Source organism: Coturnix japonica, chromosome 4 (assembly GCF_054131305.1).
Source record: "Coturnix japonica strain WE chromosome 4, WE-NBRP24, whole genome shotgun sequence".
NCBI classification, from domain to species: Eukaryota; Metazoa; Chordata; class Aves; order Galliformes; family Phasianidae; genus Coturnix; species Coturnix japonica.
Window position 1 is genome coordinate 32,460,074 of NC_140666.1, and position 24,152 is coordinate 32,484,225.

General features: G+C 35.0%; 1 protein-coding gene across 9 annotated transcripts in view; it reads left to right on the forward strand.

Moving 5' to 3' along the window:
• LOC107313128 (uncharacterized) overlaps positions 1 to 24,152 on the forward strand; it is a 542,029-nt gene that overhangs the window by 189,865 nt on the left and 328,012 nt on the right. For 6 of the 9 annotated variants that reach the window (XR_014945264.1, XR_014945266.1, XR_014945267.1 and 3 more), the window contains one exon: positions 481 to 627. The exons of the other annotated variants lie outside the window; for them this stretch is intronic. Coding sequence is in view for 1 of the 6 variants with exons in the window: in XM_085544923.1 (XP_085401049.1) it covers positions 481 to 514 (34 nt within the window). In the remaining 5 variants the exon portion in view is untranslated. Of the gene's footprint in view, positions 1 to 480; positions 628 to 24,152 lie in introns of those variants that run through there. 9 annotated transcript variants of the gene reach the window in all.

A 24,152-nucleotide genomic window follows, 5' to 3' on the forward strand; every position in this document is an offset into this window, starting at 1 on the left:
TATGCACCTGTGCTATCAAACTATAGGCTTGCAGATATGTAAATTTTGTATTTATAGTTTCAGGATGCGTAAGTTTTACATTATCACGGAGTTTAATTCCTGAACATATGCGAAGGAAGCTTGCAGATTCTCTAGGAAAATCCTGATTCTCTACTTTGTCTCAGATCAATAACATGTACTACTCCTCAGCTACTGGATTGTTTCTCACAGATGGTAGACTGCAAACCCACACAGAACTCTATAAACATTTATTGTTTATTTCTGTGCAAAATTAGTGAGGCTTTTTGTTGTTTTGTTTTATGGCTTAAATCACAGATGAGTTTGATCTGAACGAACAGGACAAAACTTGCCATTGAGTGAATTCTGGGCATTTTTTTCTTCAGCTTCAGAGTTCATGTGTGAGGATTGGGCAGGCAGAAAAGAAAAGCTCTTCTGGAATTAATCAGTTTCAGAAAGTGTCTTGTCTAATCTTCCTTGCAGGAAAGTGACAAGATTTGGTTTCCCTGAGGAATGAGCTGGGACAGTCTCTCTTCAGCCCTCACAAATCCTGTGTCTTCTCCACAGGAATGGCATCAGAACATGCTATATATCTCTCCAAATACTGAAGACATATACAGAAAATAAACTAAAAAGTCATGGTATACATTTTTCAAAGTGTGTTCATAGTTATTTTTCAGTTTCAATGTACATTTTAAACATTAAGAATACTAAGGAGTCTTTCACTTAGGGTTAGTGGTCTACATTTCTTGTACCCAGTGTTGTGCCTCACTGCTTGTTTTTGTGTTTTATTTAGCCCAGAAAATGCGTTGCTGGTTACTTTCTAACCATCTGTTTTTACTGCTCATTCTCTGATGTGCTAAAGATAATGGCAAATTTTTTCATGGATTAGCATAATGCAACAGCCTTTTCAGGCTATATAGAAACAATGAGATTTAATAGGAAAAACATATTTTTGCACATATTTTTGACCATGCTATGTAGAGAAAGAATGGAAGAAAATAATTAGTATGTGAATTAGAGTGAATGTTTGAAATGAATTGTAACTTGAATTTCACTAGTACTCTGTTATACATGAGATCTAAAAATTAGAAGCTATGGTTTAAAACAGTAAGTTACAGGAGTAAGTTAACAGTACAAGACATCTTAAATAGAGGATATCAAATGTCTGAAAAGTTTACCTAGATAAATTAGATGACTTCTCTCTAGCTTAGTTTGTTGGCTTTCTCAAAGAAGATAATCATTATGTAATTATTTTCTTGAGACAGTCAGCAACACCAAACATTTTTTAATAAATTCTATGGCATGCTAATTTCCCATCTTTCCCAAGTAATATAGACTCTGCACTTTGTTCATTCACCATATCTTAATAGCAAAATTGCAGGAACAAAATATCTGTTGAGTCCTTCTGAAAGTTAGATATAAATGGTCATGTTGTTTGAATGGGAGGGAGCACTGCCTCTCAAACATGTCTCTAGCATCAGTTACCAATACTTTCATGTTGACACAGATCAACAAAAAACTTTCTTGATATAGGAATCTAAGCCCAGATGCTTACAGGATTTGTAATACTTACCCATAGCAACTTCTGCAGGTGCAAACAGATGGCTGAAATTTCTGTTAGACCATAAAATGTAGACTACTACTGTCCTGCTATGCCTAACTGGAATCAATTAAGTATGAAGCAGGATATCAGGCTATGAAACAGAAGTATTTTATATCCTGTAAACTGCGTAGCTTGTTTGTTTGTTTTTAAAATGCTTCTTTTAATGGAAGACCCTGGGGATAGCAAAAAAAAGCAGCAAAAGAGTGAGATAAGTTCATATTTGAAGCAGTTTGAACTTAAGTTGGAAAACAAGCATCACAATTAATAGCTGTGTGGATAAGGCCCATTTCAGAGGCTGCTGATATACCCTACTTGGGTACATGTTCCTTGTTGTGGGTTCTCCAGAACTTTCTTGTAAAATACGCCTGTTTGATTGCTTGTCCTGCCTTCATGCAGATAAAGCCAAACCCAAACAAACAAAGATAACCTTTCTTTAAATTATTTTTTCTGAGCATGATACTTTAATGTAAGTTCTAAGGATAGTTATATCAAGACAGCTAATGAATACAGAAATCTGCAGCAAAAGTAGCCTCAAGAGGTATTTAAGAGCATTTTAGCTAGCCTTGGGAATTCAGTCTCAAGAATTTAGATAGGACAAAACTGATGTAAACAGAAGCAACTGGATGGAAAAAGGGAAGAAGGAAGAAAAAATTTTGAATGTGTAATATAGAATGTGAAATGCCGAACAGAGAGGAAAAGATAACTAAGAATCCAAAAAGGAAAAAAAACCAAACAGTTTTTCTTCCTAATTCTGCTTTGTATAGTGAAATGAAAAAGGATGCTGTAAATATAGTAATGGAAATTTCATTTCACATAATTCTCCTGTTTACTGTTTTCAGTTTTCTCTGAATCAGTCACAGTCTTTTGCTGAGCACTGCTACAAAGCTGAATAAATGGCAAGGGGAAATAAGTGACATTTGTGTATAGGGTGAGTGTAATGACATTATCTCAAAAGAATAAGTTCACGTGACAGTATTTTAAATATGAGCTGGCAACTGCTATTGAGTTGGCACTGCCTGCTTTTAACCTTTAATTTGTGAGAATGCTGTGAATAAAGATTGGCTTTATTTGCTTAATATTTATTTTTCACTACCTTAAATTTGGAGCTGTCATCATTAATATTCTGAAAAGTTGATCTCTTTCCCAGTGCTGTCTGCAGGTTCCTGTTTCCCATTTAGTCACTCTTCCAGTACTTCATTAAAGTGCTGGGCCAGTGGAGGCATCTTCTTCTGTAATCTGAATGGGAAGCATTTCCTAGTCTAGAAGATTTTGAGTAAAATAAATATTCACATATTCTTGCAGAGTATTCATATGCCTTTCAGAATCCTTGTGCTTCCTTAGGCTCCTAGTATCTTATTCAGAGCTAATTGTTCATTAAGTAATTATTAGTTAACTTTCCAAAATATAAGTTATGGAAAGAGTAAATTGAATCCAGACAAAATGTCTAGATCCAGAAGAGTTATTCAGATATTCAGTACAAATACAGATGTTCAGATCTATATTTTCAAACATTCCTGAAGAGCAAAGAAATTTCAGATCTTAATATTCCTTGCTATCTATGACATCTATGATATGATTCTATGATTCTTGCTTTCGGTAATGACAAATGCACCATTTTCTCTGGCAGAGGGAAATAATAGGAATGTGGACAGACAGTGCTTGGCCAGTCAATTTCTGTTAATATTTTATTGGTGTCAACAATAAATAGCTTCTAGTTTCTCTAGCTCACAGTTATACTGCAAGTTGAATTCATCTGATTCCTGCTGTTGAAGTCTTCAGAGCAGCTGGTTTGATCATCCGTATGATTTCTTCAAAGATATTTAAAGATATTTTTTTTTCCTTTAGTTTAAGAAGAATTACTTAGTAGTTTCTGATAGACTTATTTTTAAATTATAGACTACATTTTTATTCAGTATATGTCAAAGTATGTTTATTTGATATGAAATAATGCTTCACATTTTCGTCTGCTTGAGCAAATCAACTTTTTAAATAAATACTAATTAAGCTTTCTAACACTTACTCCGATAACAAAATTCAATTATTTCAGTTAGCATACAGGTTAAATTGGAAACATAGAGGAGAACTGCACCTAAAACTCGGGCCTCTGATTTAGCTGTGATAAATTATTTGCTCTGTGGTAAAACTTGGCATAGGTGGATTAATGTTTCGCCCACCAACATCAGTGTTGATTCCTGGGTTACCTGCTGAGGTGAATTTCATATTACGGAATTTATGAGTAAACAATTCCTATAAGTATTTTTATGCTGTGCCTTAAAGATCAGATGTATTCACTATCTATACTGGATGGTTTTGCCCTCTCTCCCAGGAAAAAGGACCAGAACCTGGAGGTTTCCTAGGACTCTGTTTGCTACAGATACAAGCCATAAATATATAGCTCTTAAACTTATTTGGAATCTCACAGTTATAATCTAAAAACCAATCTAAAACCAATCAAATGAACAAATAAAATGTTAAGTGAAATGATAAAATTTGGAAAACCAGCACATGGAATGTTGTATAGAATATCAAATAAGCCAATAGTCTGTTGCATGTAATGGTTTCCTTTTCATTATCCCCATAGCAAGGCTCTGCTTCTATGAACTAGCAGATAAACAAAGAAGATCTTATTTCTGAAGCATGAAGCAACCTGAATTGACTTTCTCCTATTTAAGTAAAACATTAAATGGTAATTTGTCTTTAGTGCTCACAGTCATTTGAAACATTTTTTATCTAATATTTTTTTATTATTGCAGTCAACTGAAAAAATAATGTGAAGATGAGAGATCTGTTCTAACTAAGTGCTGTTGTAATTAAAATTGAGCATACATACTCCAGCATATTACTTACATCACCAATAAATCTATTTCCAACTATGTTTTGGGGAATAAGTTACTCATATTCTAACTTAATTCAACAGGTCAGTTATTTTTTTTCTCTGCTTAAAGTAAGTAAGGTTTTTATTCATTGGTTCAGTACGAAATTATAGCTTTTATTTTACAAAGGTGTCAAATTAAGGGATATTTTGTCAGCAGTGTATTTATCTGCATGAAAACACTTTTAAAACAGTTACTGCAGAAAAAAAGAAAAAATCCTTTCAGACTTTTGGTAATACTGGTGCTCTTTCACTGAAGTGATTTGGTTGTAAAGAAAAAAAGTTTTTCTTAGAAATGTGTTGAGGTTTTTTTTGTTTGTTTGTTTATTTGTTTTGTGCTGTTTGTGGTTTTTTTTTTTGCATTGTTTTGTTCTTGGTTTTTTTTGTCTGTTTTGTTGTTGTAAATTCCTTTTAATGAATTCTAGAATATACGAGTTTAGAAATAATTCATCCTTAACATCCAAAGAAATACAACAAAAACGTCATTTCCTGCTTTTCTGACTTACAGGTTTCTGTTTTCTGATATCTTATAATGATGAAAAGCTTTTACTGGCTTACTATCCAACTGAAAGTAAACACTAAAATAAGAAATTCCAGAATTCTGTGTTTTCTTTCTTTTAATTGAGATTTTGGCATGTAAAAATGGTGAAATTGGTGTTTTTAAATTTTACCTGTAATGACACAGGGAAAACTAAACTATTCTGATAGCAGCATACACCAGGTAAAACATATTCTTGTACTTGAATGATTATTCCAAAGAGAGTCAAACAAGTTGATTTATAAAGGGTTGGATGTAAAGGATGCGTGTCTCAAGGGTAGAAGTGGGAAACTTAGATGAAAGTACCTAGTGAGCTTCACTACCTTTAGATTTATGCAGATGGTGAGTGGGCTTATTTCAGACTAAAGTTTTGCACTCAGATGCCAAAAATTTCATATATCCTGTTTTTGGCACTTAAGAAAGTTTTTTTTTAGGATATGGCCCTTATGGAAGTTACATAAAATTTCTACTCATGTTGCATCACATAATACTGTACCGGACTTTCACCTTATTCTTTCTACAGAATGTAAACAATTTCACCAATGTATTGGTATATTGTAATGCTTTCTTGTTAGCAGATGGTGGCTTTCCATTGGTTGCCTTAGTGTACTTAGATCAACTGTTTTGGAGTGGGGTGCTGCTCTGCGTGTGTAGGAGCATTACAGGATGGTTCTTACTGTGCATAACTTTTCAGAATATTGTGAAAAATCACACGAGCAGCTCCACAGTTTAAAAAAAAAAGATTGCGTAGGAATGTTCTGTATCAGTGAACTCTTTTTCTTACTAAAGAATCACCATCTCCCTACTTCGGAATTCTTTGTTTAGTCTCAGTTTTTTTTTTTCTTCTTTTCCAATGCAGTTGTGGGGGAAATAACTTCGTTAAAGATTTGTGCACAAAAGAAAAAAACATTAGTAAGAAATTTAATGAGAGATTAAATGTGGAAATATACATGCGTTTTGGACCCAGGGTTAAATTCGCTGTGTCTCTACAGAGTCACTTACATCTGACTAGGGGCGTTTATTTGTCTTGCACTTATGCCACTGACTTCATGTTTGTAATCAGTGCATATTTAGTGGTCAATCTACTTTGCTGTTAATCAACTGACAAAGAAGGCTACATACTGAGAATTATTTTCCCCTTCAGAACTGTTATTTAGATGAAAATGGATTTATCATCATCAGCTTGGTAAATTATAAGTGTATGCTTCATAACTGTGCCTTTCATAACTCTTCAGAATCTTTCTAATTGAATCCAATATTAATCTTTCTCAGCAGTGTATTTCTTCTAACACCTACTTGCATGTTTCCACTTGGCATTACAGACCAATTCCATTCTATGAGTAGTAGATACTTAACAAGTTGTACTTTTGAGTGGCTCATCAGGAAGACTGTAGCATCAATAATATGATCACATCTCCATAAAGCACAGTATTGCTTCCTTCAGTATTCCCTAATTTGGATGCATTTAGATATTGATATATTTGCTCATCTTAAAGTATGAAAATAATAAACATTGTAACATCTTAAGCTGATAGTCTGTGAACCTGAAAATAAAAAGGGAGGCTTTGTTTTACATATGGTGTATTTCTGTTGTTTGGATGATTTTCTAGATAACCATCTGTGGCAGAGTAAGGATGACAAGAAAACTGATTTCTCATACTTGTTTGCCAAGATTCATGAATATCTGCTTAGTGTGGCATGTTGCCTAATCAGAGGCTGGTTGGACTCACTGTCAGAGGTTTCAAACAGTAACGTATTTAAAGCCTGCAATCAGGCAAGCCTTTTGGCATTAATCTAGAAAATTTCTAAGTACAGGGGACTGAACTTTGTGTGAATATGAACCTGCTGGAAAGAAAGAAAGGGATTTTAAAAATGTTGTCGAGAAAGTGAAGGACTAACGGAACAGTTCAGGAGAGCACAAGGCCAATTCTGACTGCCAGTAAAAGCAGACTGCCTCAGGACATTTGAAATCTAGGGGGATTATTTGTGCCAGAATATAGAAGCGTGAGTAACTGGTAATAACAAACAATAGGGCCAAGAGAGAGATCTAGATAAATCCCCTACATTTATGACTTGTTACTCAGTAAATTTTGGAACTCATTAAGATATTTAAGAGGTTTGACCCAAACCCTATTGAAATCAGTACAAAGGTTCCCTGATATCTCTATCAAACTTCAAGATATAAAGTAGCTGCACACAAGAAGAATCTATCATCTGTACTTTTGTTTGTATCTGACCCACGAGGTATCACAAGACTGGGAGTAAAATCAAAGGTATCTAGCAAAGATCTAATATGGTAAAAGAATTTGTATTACCTGAAGTACAGTGTAAATAAGCAAACTAAATTTAATCTCAAAACAAAATTATCTTTTGTGCCTAAATAAGCATACTGATATATACACAACTGTATGTAGTTTTACTTGCATGATTCTTTCTTCCTTGTTTAAATTTCAGTTGTCTATTTCAGTGAATCTTTATTCTAGAGTTCTCTTTATGTGGAGGTCTCCTTGATCATATCAAGATGATTAATGGAGTAAAAATGGTGTGACGCTTGTGCGAGAGAGAATTTAAATAACTGCTATTTCTGTAGTTGTTATTTTTGCAGTCTATAATAGTATATAAATTCTGTTATATAACAGCAAATTAAATTATTGCTATATTAGCACTATTTTGATACTGTGGTGGGAAAACCCTGCTGTGCATCCTATCATTTCAGGTGATTATTTTGTTTTGCTAAGTAGAGAATACTTCCATCAAAAATACAACATGAGGACTGAATGGGAAAACACGTAAAAATTCATGTAACAAAATTATAAAATCTGCTTTTTCAAGCTGTAACACCCAAATGCAGAGCATACAGTTGTCTGACAGACTTTCTGTAGTGTTTGCTATATCTTTTTTTCAATTTATCCTAAAGAGCTTTTGGAACTCATACTAGAACTCAGATATTTTCATTTAAGAAGGCTGATTCCTTGTGGCTCTGCTGCGACAATTCCTATATTGCTTTTCCAGTAATTTCATCCCTGACTAGTGCAAGAATCAGAATTAATTTTATACAATGGATTACTGAAGAGGTGAAGTGGCAGTGAGCCATCCCAACTTTTAGAGATGTCTGTATATTTCTGAGCATCCCAAGCCTTCTATCATGCTCAGGATCTCACAAGAATATCAAGAACAACAAATCCAGTAAGAAAATAAGTTACATTTTTTCCTTTTTGGTGGCTTTGAAGAAAGAACTTTGACACCTTTCATTAACTTCTTACATCACTGAAGCAATTAAAAATTGTTGTCTGCCAATATTTGATCGTTTTCTCCTTTTGATCAGACATCAAGTGTGGATGATCATCCCTGACCTTCAACATTCCCTTCCTTCATCTCTGTTCTCATACTTAAGAGCATTCCTGTTCTTAGCCTGTCTTAACTCTTAAAAATATACCTCGCTTGTAGTAAACAATGATGAAAAATCACTAAAGCAATCCTTTTGTTCACTGTGGTGACATTTCCTCTAATTAAATTTTCATCTCTGAAGGTATTTGGGCCTCTCTGGTCCATGTGGGATATGTTTGCCCTCGGCATTGCTTCAGGCCAAATGTATTTTTGTTGATACACTGCACAGCATGCTGTCCTCTGTGGCTGTGGGTATTCCCCACTGGTGGTTTATTTAGAAGATTATTTTACCAGTTTCAAAGTATTTTTTCTAAAGTCTTTTTTTTCCCCCACTTCTTTTGAAAGAGAGTGGGAGCTGAGTGCCCCCACAGTGCCCTCTGTTCTATGAATCAATGTGATTTTATGTTCTTTTCAAGGAAGTTTTTGAACACGCTATTTGTAGACCCATGATGGGACGGAGGGGACTGCATTTCTACACAGGTCAAGAGCCCCTCAAAGGACTTTGTCTAAAGAATATTTTTCTTTGGGTTGAGCATCAACTTAAACTGATCTGCAGAAACTGATTTAAACTGATTAGGTAAGGGATCTTGATTTGTGGTACAAAGAGCAATAAATATGAATAAATGTTATAGGGTTAGAGGTAGCAAAAGGATTTGGGAGCCTTGTTTTATTACCTTGTTGCAGTATGTGCCTGGTGGTAAAAAACATAACAAAACTGTTTCCATCTCTTTTTACATTTCCCACACTATCTCAATCAACACATCTTAGCACCAAATTGCAGAAAGTCATTTTTGCACACATGCACAAACTACTGCAGTGCAAGATATGGTTTACTGATTTAAAAAGAGAAATGCATGAATCACTGCAAAGTGTAATGAAAGTGTTTCTCATTTACTTTTGCATAGTAAAGGCCATTGGGAAGACTGTCTTCATATTGGCTATGCATCATAGATGCTCTTCTAATTCTTTCAAGATAATGGAGTCTTATCCCACAGAAAAGTCTGCATGAGATTTTTTTAGGATAGTTTTTAATTTTACCATTCTACAGCTCGGATATAATTTTGGAATATCATATTTCTGCAAAAGCTCACGTTGCATTTTCAGTTTCTGACTATTCGATAATTAACATTCTGAACCACTTTTGTCATACTGAGAGGCCTGGGCAAAGGTGGCAGCCATCATTAACAGAAACAATCACTTTTCAAATTACTTCCCAAACTTCTTAAAACTTACACATTCTCTTTTTTCCCACCCCTTAACTCCTCCACATGCATAAATGGAAAGGGACCTTGCTACAAGAAAAGAAAGGACATGGAGAAAAATAGGAACAAGGCATCTGTGGATTAATGGCGTTTTTGTGATTTCAATCCACTCATTCTGAATAAAACTACTACTTAGAAAACAGTTCTAATGTGTTTTGGAAGCTGTGCTGTTTGAAATTTCCCTGCTTCTAAGTTGAAACCAAGAAATCATAAGAATTTGGTTTCTTTATTGTGTTAACACAATGTTGTATAGTAGTAATGGCCATAATAGTGTCATTAATGAGACCATGAATGGGCCTCTTAACTTGCATGTGTCTTACTGTTGCACACCCCAATAAGGTGCCCTGTCATTTCCACTTTTGCAAATGGAATGAAAGATTGGGATGTAGAAGTGAGTAGCTGTAACAATGACAGTTTCATGCTGACTTTGCACAGGTGGAAATGAAACAAAAAAAGAAGAAACAACAATAGTAGAGAGCAGTGTCAGTCTTGTTCATGTTTAAGGTTTCAGTCTGTCCTTACATGACATTAAAGCCTAGCAACGACAGGCACACCTGCACCAAAAAAGTGTGAAGAGCAAGGGGTATTTTTTTCCAGAAGAGAAGCACCTTATTCCTGAGAGAACTCCATGGAGTTATTGCAGTCATTGCATTGGTAGTTTTGCAGAAGTTTTGTAAAGAGCTGAAGTACTTTTCAGATGAGTTCTGAGAGGCTGTATAAGAAGTTGTATGTCATATCCTTTAGGCTTTTCTAAAGCTGTACATCAGTCTCTATTTACACTTTCTTCTCTATAAAGTGCTTAGTTATGGAAAAGGCAATAATAAGTTATAGAATATGCACAAATACTTATTTCATCCTGCAGCTTTTTCCCTTTAGCAGTTTTGAGTGGCTCAAGGTACTCAGACTAAACAAGAGAAAGGCATGCTCTATTACTGTATTTGTTCATTTTCTTTTCAAAACTGTATCAAATATATTATTTCATTCTATACTTGGAAACCACTATTATAGCCACTCTGCACAGACATAAATAGCTCTTGAAAGACAAGCCTGCAGAGAAACAGAGAAAAATGGCTCCCCGGACTACCATTTTGCAAGTGAAAAAGACAGAAGCTTTTCTTCAGCAAATGTAGAAATGTACAAAGTGCTTTAGATAGAAGAATTGGAGCAACATGAAACCAAATTGCATATGAGCTTATTTGAACTTTAAAGAATAGCAATAGCCATATCTCTCACAAGCGTTCTGTCAGTGTTCTTAGGCTTAGTATTTTAGCTGGAATGTTCAACCTACTTTGGGTATTGAGATGCCAGTCCATACTGACAGCAAAAGACCTCCAGTTCCCTAAACAGCATTTACGTAATGTAAGCGTTAACGAGGCAGAACCCTGTTGTATTTGGGGAGGGTGAGATGTTGTAAGTGTTAACAAGGCAGAACCTTGTTGTATTTGGGGAGGGTGAGATGTTGTAGGTGTTAAGGAGGATTCGGGATTGTACCTCCCCTGTCCAGTCCCTTATCTTGTGATGTGTCCTGGGCGCGCATTTCAAACGTACACTCTAGGGGGTGTAGACAAAGTGATTAAGGTATATAAGATGTTAATTACTCCTAATAAACGCCATTTTACCATCTTTCTTGCTGAGTCACGGTGGCTTTTTGGCCCTAGCGGGGGTAACGCTAGAACCCGGGGCAAAGGGGGTTTGAACCATGGAAGCACACAGCAACAAACCAGATTCTATGTCTCTTTGTTTACAAAATTATCAAACTTACATGTATTAAAAGATTTTACGAAAGCTCTTAATGCCTTTCTAGCAGTAATTCCTTATGTAATCGTCTTGAGATAAAATGTTTGTTCAGATAAAAAATATTAGCAGAGGAGAACTCAATAAAAAAGCAAGAATTATTTTATAACTCTTTAAAAATAAAATGTTTCAGTCTGATTCTCCCCTTCTTACAAAAGACCAAGTTCTAATAAGGAATGTGATTTCAGGAAGGATGTGAAAAACCTAAAGAATCTACATGAGAGGATGCCTCCTCATTCTGGAAACCTGTCAAAAAATAATAAGACAAAGGCCGTTCTTACTGGCTCAACACGGTCCAGGTAGGAGTGCACCTGGCACTAGATGCAGACAGCAGCTGTTTCACCAGCATCCGTAATCTGCACTGGTGGCTTCCTGGCTGTACCTGTGTGCCCTGAAAGCAAAAAGCATCTGTTTCACATTTATTCATTTACTCAGATGGCATTATCTACACTACTCGCTACCTTTGGACACAAGACTCTCATTTATAATTCATAGTACACAGATGCTTACAGGGAGTAGAAGCTTTGGCTACATTACCTGTCACTCTTAGTATATTTTGTATTCATGGTGGGTAAATATACAAGTATAAAGCTGCCATATTGTGTATGACTATCTATAATGCATTAGCAAACAGTTGTTTGATCATTTATACTGTCATTCTTTGTGGTTGAAATGATGTTAGAATGAAAAATGAAACAAACTGTGGGTTCACCCTCTGTTTCTCTCCTCTTCTCTCACAATCTCTTTTTATGTGCTGTTGGTCCTTTAAATTTTTCTTTTTTTGAAAATGAAGGTGAATTTGTCTTCTATTGTTTTTCTCTTTGTATGATTATCATTCAGTACTCGGTCAGCTATTCAGTAAGTTCACCAGTACAGCTGGCTTCAGGAGAAGATGCTTCCTATTCTTTGCTTTCATAGGCTCATAAATCCAGACTGCTGAGAATATTAAAAGGAGAAAAATACTCAGGCAGGAATAAAGAATATCAAAAAGAGAAAGTGAATGTAACTGGGGAAACATTTACTCAAAATTACGTATTAAGCAATTTGCTCTTTAGTACTGAAGGAGTAAGGAGAGAGAATATATAAACTGTATTTTCCAGAGCCCACTGCATCCATCAAACACTGTTAAAACCGGCCATTTTTGAGCAAAGAGAACATTCTGTATGCCTTGTATTGTTTTTAAAAGCTATTTTTGGTGCAGTAAATATTAAAGTATGTCATTGTCCCTTGCATGAGCTCTCACTCATTTTTTAGGAGGGCAACTTTGCCAGAGATGCTCGACTTAAGAACCCATTAAAATGAAAATGTACTTGCAGAAGCAGTGCTTGAAGACATGGGCAACGAGCATGCTTGGCAGCCTGGAAAGCTTACAGAGCTCGCCTAACAGGAATGCCATCACATTAAAGAATTAGCATAGCCCCAGGCAACAGTCTTCTTTTGCAGTAGATGTGAGTGACATTTTGTATCCAAGGCACACTTTTTAATATTCCTTATCCACATGTAAGTTTTTTATGAGTACATAAAAAAGCAAAAGGTTGGTTTGTTCCTGTTGACATTTGTTCTTATTTCTTTCTCTCACTGGGCACTACAACTCAGATAAAGCACTGATGTTCATCTCTTTTTCCACAACTTTCTCATTCCTCCAAATATTAATGCTGCTTCCTCTTCAAGCTCATATTTTCTTCTCAGCAGAACCTGTTCTGTCATTTTGGCTAATCTCTACCAGATGCCATAAATTCAACAAAACTGCCACAAGAATCCTGCTGGCCTCTTACCTACTTAGCAGTGCTTCCAATTTTACTGCTTAAAAGTACAAATAATTCAAAAGAAAACAAACAAACAAAAAAAAAACATTAATGAATGTGTGTTACAGAAAGAAATGAATGTCAGTGTTTGACAGCCCCAAATGAGCCTCTCTTTTCACTGACCCCAATCTATGAGAACTGAAGTCAGGGAAAATTGGAGAAATAATCATTCAACAGCCTCATCAATCAAAGCAACACTTTAGACTGCTAATTATTCCCTAGTGGAGATACCTGAGAATTGAGAATTACAAATATTTGGCTCTTCTGACCACTCAGCAAGTAATCTCAGGTTATTGATTCCACTACATGAAAATAATCCACCTAACTCTTAGATGCTTTCTCTTGGGAAATTATCTTGCATAAAGTTCTCTGACAAAGAACATATAACCAAAAAATATAGCTGCTGACAGCTAAGCTTCATAATATCCTAGTAGACTCCATTTTGTCCAATTGCTTTTTGTATTTGCAACACAGAAAAAAAAAAAAAAAAAAAAAAAAAAGTACCTGTCTTTTCCTCCATTTTAGTTGAGCTTACTAGTAGTAGCTTCCATCTTTACTTGAGAGGCTGCACAGAGCCTGAGAGTGTACACAGGGGAGGCTGATCAGGAAGTTGTGGTTAGTTCTGATTCCTTATATACATATGGTAGAATTTGAAATTTCTTTCTCTAACTTGCTGGAGCAAGTTGTTCATTCTTTTTTAATCACAGTCAGTGGATTAATCTCAGTAAGCTGATGGTACTTATATGAGACAACAACATTGTCACGACCTTGTTTTGGTGTCTTGTTTCTCAATGGAAATCAGGAACAAGTAATGCCTAAAACTTATAGTGCCTCGGGACAGACACTGTAAGTGGTTTGCAGGGATACACTAGAAAAACGACGTATCCTGTTTTCATGTAAGAGCTTCCTACATTTTGTCCCTAACATACTCCAGATATAGATCCCAGTAAAGACTGTGAAGAACTAAGAACAGAGAGTGAGTGAATTAGGTCAGAGAGATGCTAAACCAGTTTGAGAACTCAAGAAGTTTGATTTTTAGGTTATTTAATAGTCTCGTTTTTTCCTTAGTAGACATAATGTGGAAGTCAAAGAGTCTGTTTGACTTTCAGTTCACAATTCAAGATTTTATTTAATTGCTGTATTCTCCTTTGCCATATATTTTCATTTTTTTAAAATATAACTATGTCTACATTTCACCAGTCAAATCCTAGATATCTGAAACATAACCAGCTGACTTTAGAAAGTTTGTTATTATCATTAATTTCTCTTTTGAAGTATATGGGAAAGTCTCACCACTACTCCCTAAAAGTATCTGTTCAGGAGGTATTTTTCTCCCTGATAGCAGTAGGTACTTGCTGAACGTTCATAATCTAGCAGCATAACTTTAATGGCACTGACCCTAAGAATCCTCATACATCACTGCAGTCTTCTGTTTAAATCCATAAACATTCTATAAAGACAGTTGCAACAGATTTTCCCACTTTCATAAAAAATACACTGCACAATTTTGATTTTTCCAAGTTTTTTTTTTTTTTTTTTTTTTTTTTTTTTAAAAGAAAGCTCTTGCCTCATTGTTCTAAGGCCACTTTGGTACAAGGATTTGTTATCTCGGCTGACAACTGCACTGAAGCCTATAATAAGAATCTCCTTCTTTCGCTCTAACAAGCAAATTCCCTGTTTTCTGAGAATCCTCTCTAGGAAGGCAGTACTGAATGTGTATCAGACTTGAAAAGAAAGCCTATCTACTCTGCCATTTTCGCTTTTCATTTTTCTAATTTGCAACTCAGCTCACGTCCAGCTCGAAGAAGCAATTCTGCGTTGAAAATGCTGCAGCTGGTTTCCTCCAGGGCTCCCCCTATTCATAGCTAGGGAGGTAGTGGTGGGCTTACGCAAGATTGGCTTAAATGGGAAATCAATACTGGTTCCTTGGTTCCTACAAAAGAGCTGAACTGGGCTGGATTGGCTCCAAGGAGAAAAAAGGAGTGGAGTGGAAAAAACTGGCTGCCAGTGGGATAGGTACTCTGCTACATATGAGACTGTTTGGGTCTCTGCCACTGAACCCATCACAAGATGTCTGCGATAACCTGGCTTACCTCCTACCATCTGTTTCTGAGTAGATGATAAATATTGGAAAAATAAAAGTTGGAAGGCTTTTTTTTTTCCCTAGGCATACATTAGTTTATAAATACATAAATGTTTCTGTTCAACATCAGTAGGAATTTGTACCTCATACTGTACTAACCAGTACAGGGATTGGAAAGTTGTTCTACAGATGAAAAGAGGAATCATTGGGGTGATTCCTTGTTCTACAGTTAAGGAGAAATGTGTGATCTAATTAGCAATTTCATCAGACTTTGCTCAATGATTGGAACTCAGTTTTACAGAGTCTCACTTGAAAATACTTTCTTTTTAATCTCTTGTATTAAATATTCTGTGGAATGAATCTCAGTGAAATTCACATTTCTGAAATCTATGCCTATTTGCCATTTTATTTACATAAAGTTAGAAGGAAAAAAAATTGTGAACACTGGAGGAATTGTTGTGACCTGCTAGGTGATCAGTCCATTAATTTGGTTAACTATAAACAAACATATAACATAATACACAATATATGGTATGATTTGCTTTTAGACTTTTTCTGCTGTTGTTGTTATGTTGCAACACAACAAATATAGAAGGAAATTTTATTGAAAATACTTCCTACACTGAGTTCAGATCTGCTTTCTGCAATTCTCCAAGTAGTCCCAGAGCTAGAGAAGCAAAGGGAGATCTTGTGGGGGGAAGCAGACAAGGTGATTACAGGGAGGAAACTCAGGGATGACAGTGGAAGAAATCTTTGGATATCAGGTATATTTACATGTGTAACTGGAAGGCACTCCTTGGAAACAGTATGAGAAAGCAACCATGAAGGTAGCTGAGGAGAAAGGCTATTTTATATTAAGATTGTTGACATTTAAAATCTTGATTAAAACACCATTATCTCTACTGTTTAAACAAAAGGTATGTAGCTTTCTTCTAAGGTCTAGAGTTAAAAATACTGTGAATGGCCAAATACTTCTTGAAATACTGCAGGAGATCCCACTGCTCTAATACTGAAAAGATGGTTATTCATGCTATCTATTACTACACAGCTTTTGAAGTTTTAATAGCTCTCACTGCCAAGAGATGTGAAGTCTTTGTCTGGGTGTGATAAAGATCTGCTTGCAATACTAACAGAGTATCAGCAGTGGAGTTCTGAGCCAAATGGCTGTATGCTTCATTTGCACAATTTGCTTTATTAGAGTCATTGTGATTACTGGTATGATCAAGGTGAATAAAAATTATCTTTTTTATGTACTGTCAGCACTATAATTATTAATATCTTTACAGTTTTTCCTGTATGGGAATGTCCACAGTCTGATCTATGGAAGGAACTGAGAAATGCTGATACCCGAAAGAAGGTTAAGGACTGAATAAGGGGAAAGGGGAGGGGCAAAGGAAAGTGGGGGGGAAGGCTTTATGGCTTAGAAAGCCATGTTTTTCCATCTCAGACACAAAGAGAAAAGAGTAGTATACCAATCTGAATTTCTGTATCAGCCATCATACCTGAGAATTATTTGATAATACAACTCCAAAATCTCAGCACCTTAAATTCATGTTAACCTTTTTTAGCTTTTTCCATTTTTACAGTGCAGTCTCTTCTTTTTCCATCCAAAAAAGTTATTATTGACTATTATTTTTCATTACCAAGCAACTTATTTCAGACAGATTTCAGGCCATGTTTCCAATTCATTTTTAAATTTCAATGATCAGGAAAGAGGACACCACATGCAAAGAATATTAACATTGTCTAAGCTTTGGCATTCTGTACTTTATGACTGGAGAAGTTCACAGGGGCACTGTACCACTCAGATTTATTTATTATTATTATTATTACGTTTTTTAACAAAAGCTCAAATAGATATTGCATTCTAAAATGAAGGAGGCCAATCTCAACACAAGTGGAAGGTCTTAAGAATAACTATCATGCATATGTAAATATAGATATCACTGCATTTAATTACTCATATGCATATCTGCACTTTTTTTTTTTTTTTTTTTGCATGATTTACAACACTCTGATTCTGTATTCATTAGATGTATGATGTTTTGATACCCACAAATCCTTAAATGCAGAGTTTGTTGAATGGTTCCATGGGTTATTTAGTTTAGCATGTCAATAAGTATCAGTAAATTCTTTTGTGCTGGATATATAACACAGAATATCTTCAGTCACATGGAATGAATACTTCCATTATCAAATAAGCAAGTTGTTTCAGATCCATACAAAGCCTTATTTTCCTTAATAATCGTCACTGTTAGGCAGCTCTGCTGTTCTGTGATCATTGCAACAGGTCTAGTATTAATTTTCTCTGCAAACTTTTTTTTTCAGTGACCACTAATAAAATACTTTTTAGTCTTATGTACTTTAGTTGTAGAGCTTGTAATAGACCATTTAGGTAGTCATCCCTCTGAAATGCAGTTTTTATTGTATGTGAAAATTGATCAGTGATCATGGGAAATCTTTCCTCTCCTCTTTAATATACAGATATCCTGATATCTAAGCACAAGGGAAAACCTATTTTGTGCCACACTGTTCTGCTTACAACACTGTTGGTCCATTGTTTGACAGCGAAATATTTATCTCTGTAAATTTCATGTTACATTCCAACAGTAAACAGTGATTCCACATGTTTTTGTTTGTTTGTTTGTTTGGCCTGTTTCTTGGTTTTGGTTATTGCTCTAAATCAGTAGACATCATTGTTTTGATTCAGTTTAGCTGTTGTTGCATTTTTTCATGTATTAATGGTTCAAAGAGATGCTCGAAGAAGTACTATCATGTGAAACCTCAGCCTTTCATGTGGTCCTGCTTCTCGTAAGAGAAACTTTAAAATTTCCTCAAGTATATGTTTGTCGGAGTACCTAGTTTGATTATATGTTTATCCATTTTGCATGTTCTGTGTGTGGTGGTTTTTTGTTTTTTTTTTTTCTTTTTTTTTTTCCTTTATTTCTAGAGGTGCTGTACATTTGGCTTGTTTGGCACTTATGCACTAACTAGCTTCTTGTTGTTTGCTCCCAAGGGCAGTTTACTCCCACATTCTCCCTCCTGGCTCCATGCAGATTCGTAGGATCTTTGACTCAATCAAATTCACTGCATTTTAAAAATACTTGAGTTGTGAAAAATAAACTCTTATCATGGTGTTCAGGTTCTAGATTCCTCTCAGATTTTAATAATGTTACCCTTAAGCATTCATTTTTATTTAAAAGTCTTTAATAGAAAACTGTTTCTATCTGTGAAATCCCTGTAAATTTTTCAAACCTAACATATAGCAATTGATATGCAAGTGGAGATATGTTACAGAGCTTTCTATCTGAAAATTGCTTATTTTCCACTGGCATGCCTGCTCCAGATCCGTGGCTGCTTGCTTGAAGGAGTGAGATACAAGTTATTCATTTCCTAGCTTTGTTTACCTCCTCTACAGTTAGCATCGTATTCAAAAAAGGAGCCAAAGTTTCCTTCCTTCCTTCCTTTGTACTTCTCACCTTCTTTCCATGCCTTCCTGCCTCTTCCTTTCTCCCTTTCTTCTCTTTTTTGAACACAAAGCTTCTAGTATCAGTAGGCTCTCCCGATCCCCAGATTGTTCCCATTAGACTGAAAAGTGTTGCTGGGCACAGGGTTTGTAGTTGTAGGCAGTGGAAATCACCTTAATTCTGCTAAGCCAATGCTTCCATGGCTGGCATCCAGCCAGGCTTCCTCAGACTTTTCCCTCACAAAAAAACTTGAAGGCAATTTATTTGCAAGAAAAAATTAAGCAAAATGAAACATAAGTTCTAAAAATGTGTAACTGTTCAATTCCATTTGAACGGTCACAAGTAGAAATACAGATGTTTACTTGTATTTTGGGAAGCTCAGAGAAGTGTTGTGCTTAAATAGAAATAGAGATTTGAAATGTCATTAGCACAAAATTTACATTTTGGGGTGCAGATCGGGAGCCACTCAGCTCAGTTAAATCAATTTCTAAAGGATATGTGTGCTTAAATCTCTACCATTTCAGTAACTCAAAAACAAAGAGGGAGATAAACACTGAAGGAAATCAGTAAGTTTGAATATAAATCAACATTTTGAAAAGACCACAACCTATATGTTTTGTTTTAGACATCAGAATACTTTTAAACATGAAAGGGAATAAGAAAATGCAAAGAAAAAAAACTCACATTCTAAGTTAAAAATATTGATACAGTAAAGGTAGAGAGAGAAACAAAGACAGGAAAACTGACACAGAATGATAAGGACCTTGTGATATTTCATACTGTGCTTATTACTTATAGATTGTGTTTGCTACTTTCATATATTACAATGAGAACAGCCATAGATAAAGAAATAGCTTGTAATCAGAGCACAAATGATTGTCATCTACTTTTAGGAAAAGAAAAATAACTGAAATGATAGAGGAGAAATTTCATATAATATTAGAAGCTGAACTATTACGACTGACTTAATATAGTATAAAATGAAATAATGTCATCTGACCTGTGCACTAGTGACTGGTAACTTCTGAAGGAAGTGTTAATTACTAATTTTCATTAAAGATAGATGAACTTGAGGGAACATGGACTCAAACTGTTCTCTCTGGATGTGGTCCTAAGTACTACAGGTCTCCCAGTGAGCTTGCAGCAGAACAAAAGGACTTTCAAATTCTGATGTTACAAATTTACTAATTACAGATCTAATATGTGTGTCCAAGTGTGAAAGAGTGTGATTTCTGTAGGAAGATTTCACTTTTTCTGTTCAGCAAAATGTTCTATGCGTTTCTTCTATTAGTTCTATACAGAACTGTTCAATAAAAGTTTTTGCTGCCCCAACTGGATTATCCTGGAAGGCACTGTTTACTTATCTGTAAAAATAACTTCTGTCAGATTGCAAGATTCAAACTGTGGGTATGAAATAGCTGCTCTATACCCTTCAATTTCTGTCTTACCGCCATTAGTTGTGATTCTCCTTGTAACAATTGCTGTTTATGACATGCAATACTTTGTAATTCTTTGCCATTATGTTTTTTGGGAGGAGTGAGTTCTGAAAATGCTTGCTTTGAGTTTCCATGGTTTGTATCACTAGGCACTGTGAAAATTGAAAAATACTATATCTGTTGTGAGGGGCTGGGGAAGGGAATGATATAAACTTCATTCTTCACCAAGAGTGATTACCATCTCCAGAGATCAACATACTACACATATCAGTAATTACTAATCAATCTGAGTGATTTTGAATGATTGAATCTGTGCCATTTTTGCTTTTTAAAGTTTTAAATTTTAAGGAGTTGTGTTGTTTTCTTAACTATGGAAAAATCAGCACATTAGACTGCAACTTGTGCACTCTCTATGATAAGTTTCTCATTTTGCTTTATAAATTTATAAATCTAACTCTTGACTTCATCAGATCAAGATCTGAGTAACAGATGTGCATGCCCATTCATGCTCACTTCAGCATATAACATCTCACCTGTAATCCTCAATCAATACTTGCTAGCCCTTACTTTTTGCCAGTCTGTGGATCTTTCCCCTCAGAGGGACTGATTAACAATTAGGGAACAAGAAACATATGCTCTAAATCACAGTTCAGTTTACTAAAAATGTTTGAACACTGACAGCAAATACTAGTGTATCTACAACTGTGTGCACAGGTCTTTTGAAATCTCTCTGGACATTAATTACCGGGTCTTCAATCTACTTTAGAGCTAAACAGACATTGAATTATCTGTGGAGTTTGAACCATCTGTGAACCATCACTGAGAGTTCTGAAACTTTCAAATAAAGTATGAAACTTTATGAAATGTAAAAATGCACTCTTTTATGAATGGAGTGATGTATCATATGATTGGGTATAAAGACAAAAAGCAAAATTTAATTTCAGTCCCTTACAGAGCATTCTGCAGCAGCAATGGGAAGTCAGCTTTGAGTCTGACATGGCACTGAGAGGTACTACACCTTTCTGCTTAGGTTTTAAAGTAAGCAAAAAAAGAAAGATTGGCAATGTTTCTCTTCAACATGGACACTTGTTTATGTCCAAATTACTACATTATGTAGAGGAGATAAGCTAAAAATGTTGGAATCATTGCCTGTAATATTAAAGCTTGTGTGTTTTAGAAGGGCTAAGTATAGGATCTACCAAAATAAAATAAAAGGAAAATATTATTTCCACCAAAATAATGAAAAATAGTATGTCCAAATAGAAAGGTAAAACATAATTATTACTGGAGAGTATGGAATCTTACATCTGCCCTTTGCTCTGAACCAGCTATGACCATCCTGGTTAATCCTTTTGTGATACAAAGGCAACAGGACAGTCAAGGTAAGTGGTGTTTGGGTGAGAAGTTTCCTTCTGAAAGGCACTGATTTCTCATAGTAAAGTATTGTGATAATGAGTTATCACAGTTCTAGTTATGTTTTCCTAAGGATAAATTGCACTCAGTGATAAAGTACTGTATTTCTGACATTTCTGAAATTCCATGTCTGCAAGTTCCAGTTGTTTATTTTGTCTGTCTCTACAGAAGAATCAATCCATCTACAGGTATCCTCTCTTCTTACCAATATTATGTTGTTAGACTCATGCTCTTAGAATCTCTTAAGTGTTTAAGTCAACTCCAACTTGTGGACTCAAGTAACATATAAGAAAAATCTCCTCAGCTTTTTTGAATTTGACAAAAGTTTTTATGCCATATGGCTTGTATGATAAACTCTCCAAATGCTGATTCCATTCCACTGCTAATGAGAAATTTAAAAGCTAATCTAAAACAGGAGCTCTGATGATCTCTTTGAAGTATTTCCAAAGTGGACATTCCCCTGTCTGTCTCATCAGTACAGACTGACAGAAGACAGCTGGCCTCAGAGAGGCAAGAAAATAAAGAATATATTTGTGTTCTGTACCATTTCAGATATAGGAAAATTTATCATGGAGATACAGAAGATTATCAGCCAGGGAATCCAAATTATGGTGCTTATACAACTAGCAATTAGTTCCATTAAATCACTGCTACTGTAAAGTACTGATCATTTTATTGTTCCACCATTACAAGCTATACCACAGACTAGGATCACTGCATTTGGCTTTGACACCAACATCCTGTCTTTGTGAACAAAGATGAATTTCTAAAGAAGGATCAAGCAGCAATGAAGTATGCAAAGAATAAGCTGAGTAAATGCATATAATAGAAAAAAAAAGGTACTATTTGAAATGTTGTTTTTAATCAAAGTAACATCTAAGTAACATATCCAGCGCCAGTCAACATTTTTTATCTAAAAACAACATATTTAATATGACTAAGTGTAATTTATGTTGTTGCCATAGGGTGTGTTTTTTTTTTGTTTTTTTTTTTTTTTTAATGTAGTGGGGGTTTTACTTCATTAGTATCAAGTTTGTTCCTTTGCACACAGATGAGCTGCAACCGAGCTCCAAGGTCTCATTACATGCTTCTCTGTTCACTATTCCCAACACTGAAATTCTAGAAAACAAAATTGTTAAAAGGCTTCCATATTCTAAGCCCTAAGCCAGTGGACCTTTTGGTGATGCGTTTAGCAATGACAGTGTACACAGAGTTAAGGCTTCAGATGGAAAACTCTCTTTTTTGCAAGCTGCTTCAAAATTGTTTGATGAACATCTTAAATGTCAAAACATAGAGTGAGTAGACATGTTTGAAAATACAGGTTAGAGAGCAAAGAGATTAGATTAAATTTTCAAAGCCAGGTAGAATCAAAGTTCCTGTTGTTTAAAATGTCAGTTGAAATTGATTATTAAAATGCTTTGATTTCTGAAAATCCCATCCATTAATTATCAGTATAGCATTAAAAACTGCTCAGTCTCCTCCCACAGGAAGAAATCTTTCTTCATTGTGTGTGTGTGTGCTAGTGGCATAGTTGGGAAATAAATTCAGATAAAATGAACTTAAAGATTTCATTGAGACAGTTTTACTGTGTCCAAGATTTTTCCATAAATTCTAATAGTTTTAATATTTACCTAAAATACAAATTAGCTTTACTTAATCAAACAATATATAGCAAGTGAAAAAGTAAGATGTGGATCTTAGAGTAAGGCTCAAAAGCTCAACTACATTAAGCAAACTACACAGATTTCATTTTCAGCTTTTTCTTGACTGTCTGTTTGGCAACTGCTAAGGTTGCTTCTCAGTAGGAATAGAACTTGTCTCACAGATATGATACACCTTCTTTTTAAAATAATGCTCTGAATTTTAGATAAAAGCTTTGCATTATAAATGTACAAAGCATTCTGCTAGGGAGTGTAATAAATCTGCTTTCAAATATCACTCTGATGTATAATGTATAACAAAAGAAGAATAGAACCATTTTAAAAGAAATAGAGTCTTGGTTTCTATCTTTAAAATCCCTTTTAACTTACAGAAACATGGATGGCCAGTTCCCAGTCACAACTAGGAAAAAGAGGTACATTTAACTCTCTAACTTTGATTTGAATGTGAGACTTTAAATGACAAAGATTGGCTTCACCTAAAAAAAGAAAAAACAATTTATATGAGTACAGTCACTGCACTCATCTCATGGTGGAGTCATCTCTTTATGTGACAGTTCATTCATTGCCACTGCTTTCAAAATGTAACACTTTCAAAATATAAGAAAACAAAAAAATCTGAAGTAATCCTGTGATGGCTTTCAGACACTATACTTAGAGATTTTTTAAAATTTTTTTTATTTTTTTATTTTTTTTTAATGTACATGTAGGGTTTTTGTTTCTCAAGGTATTTCCAAGCAGGTTCATTTTTCTTATTAGAAAAGCTATGGATTTTTGTTTGTTTGTTTGTTTGTTTGTTTTGTTTTTAAATAGACTATAACTATCCCATTTAAT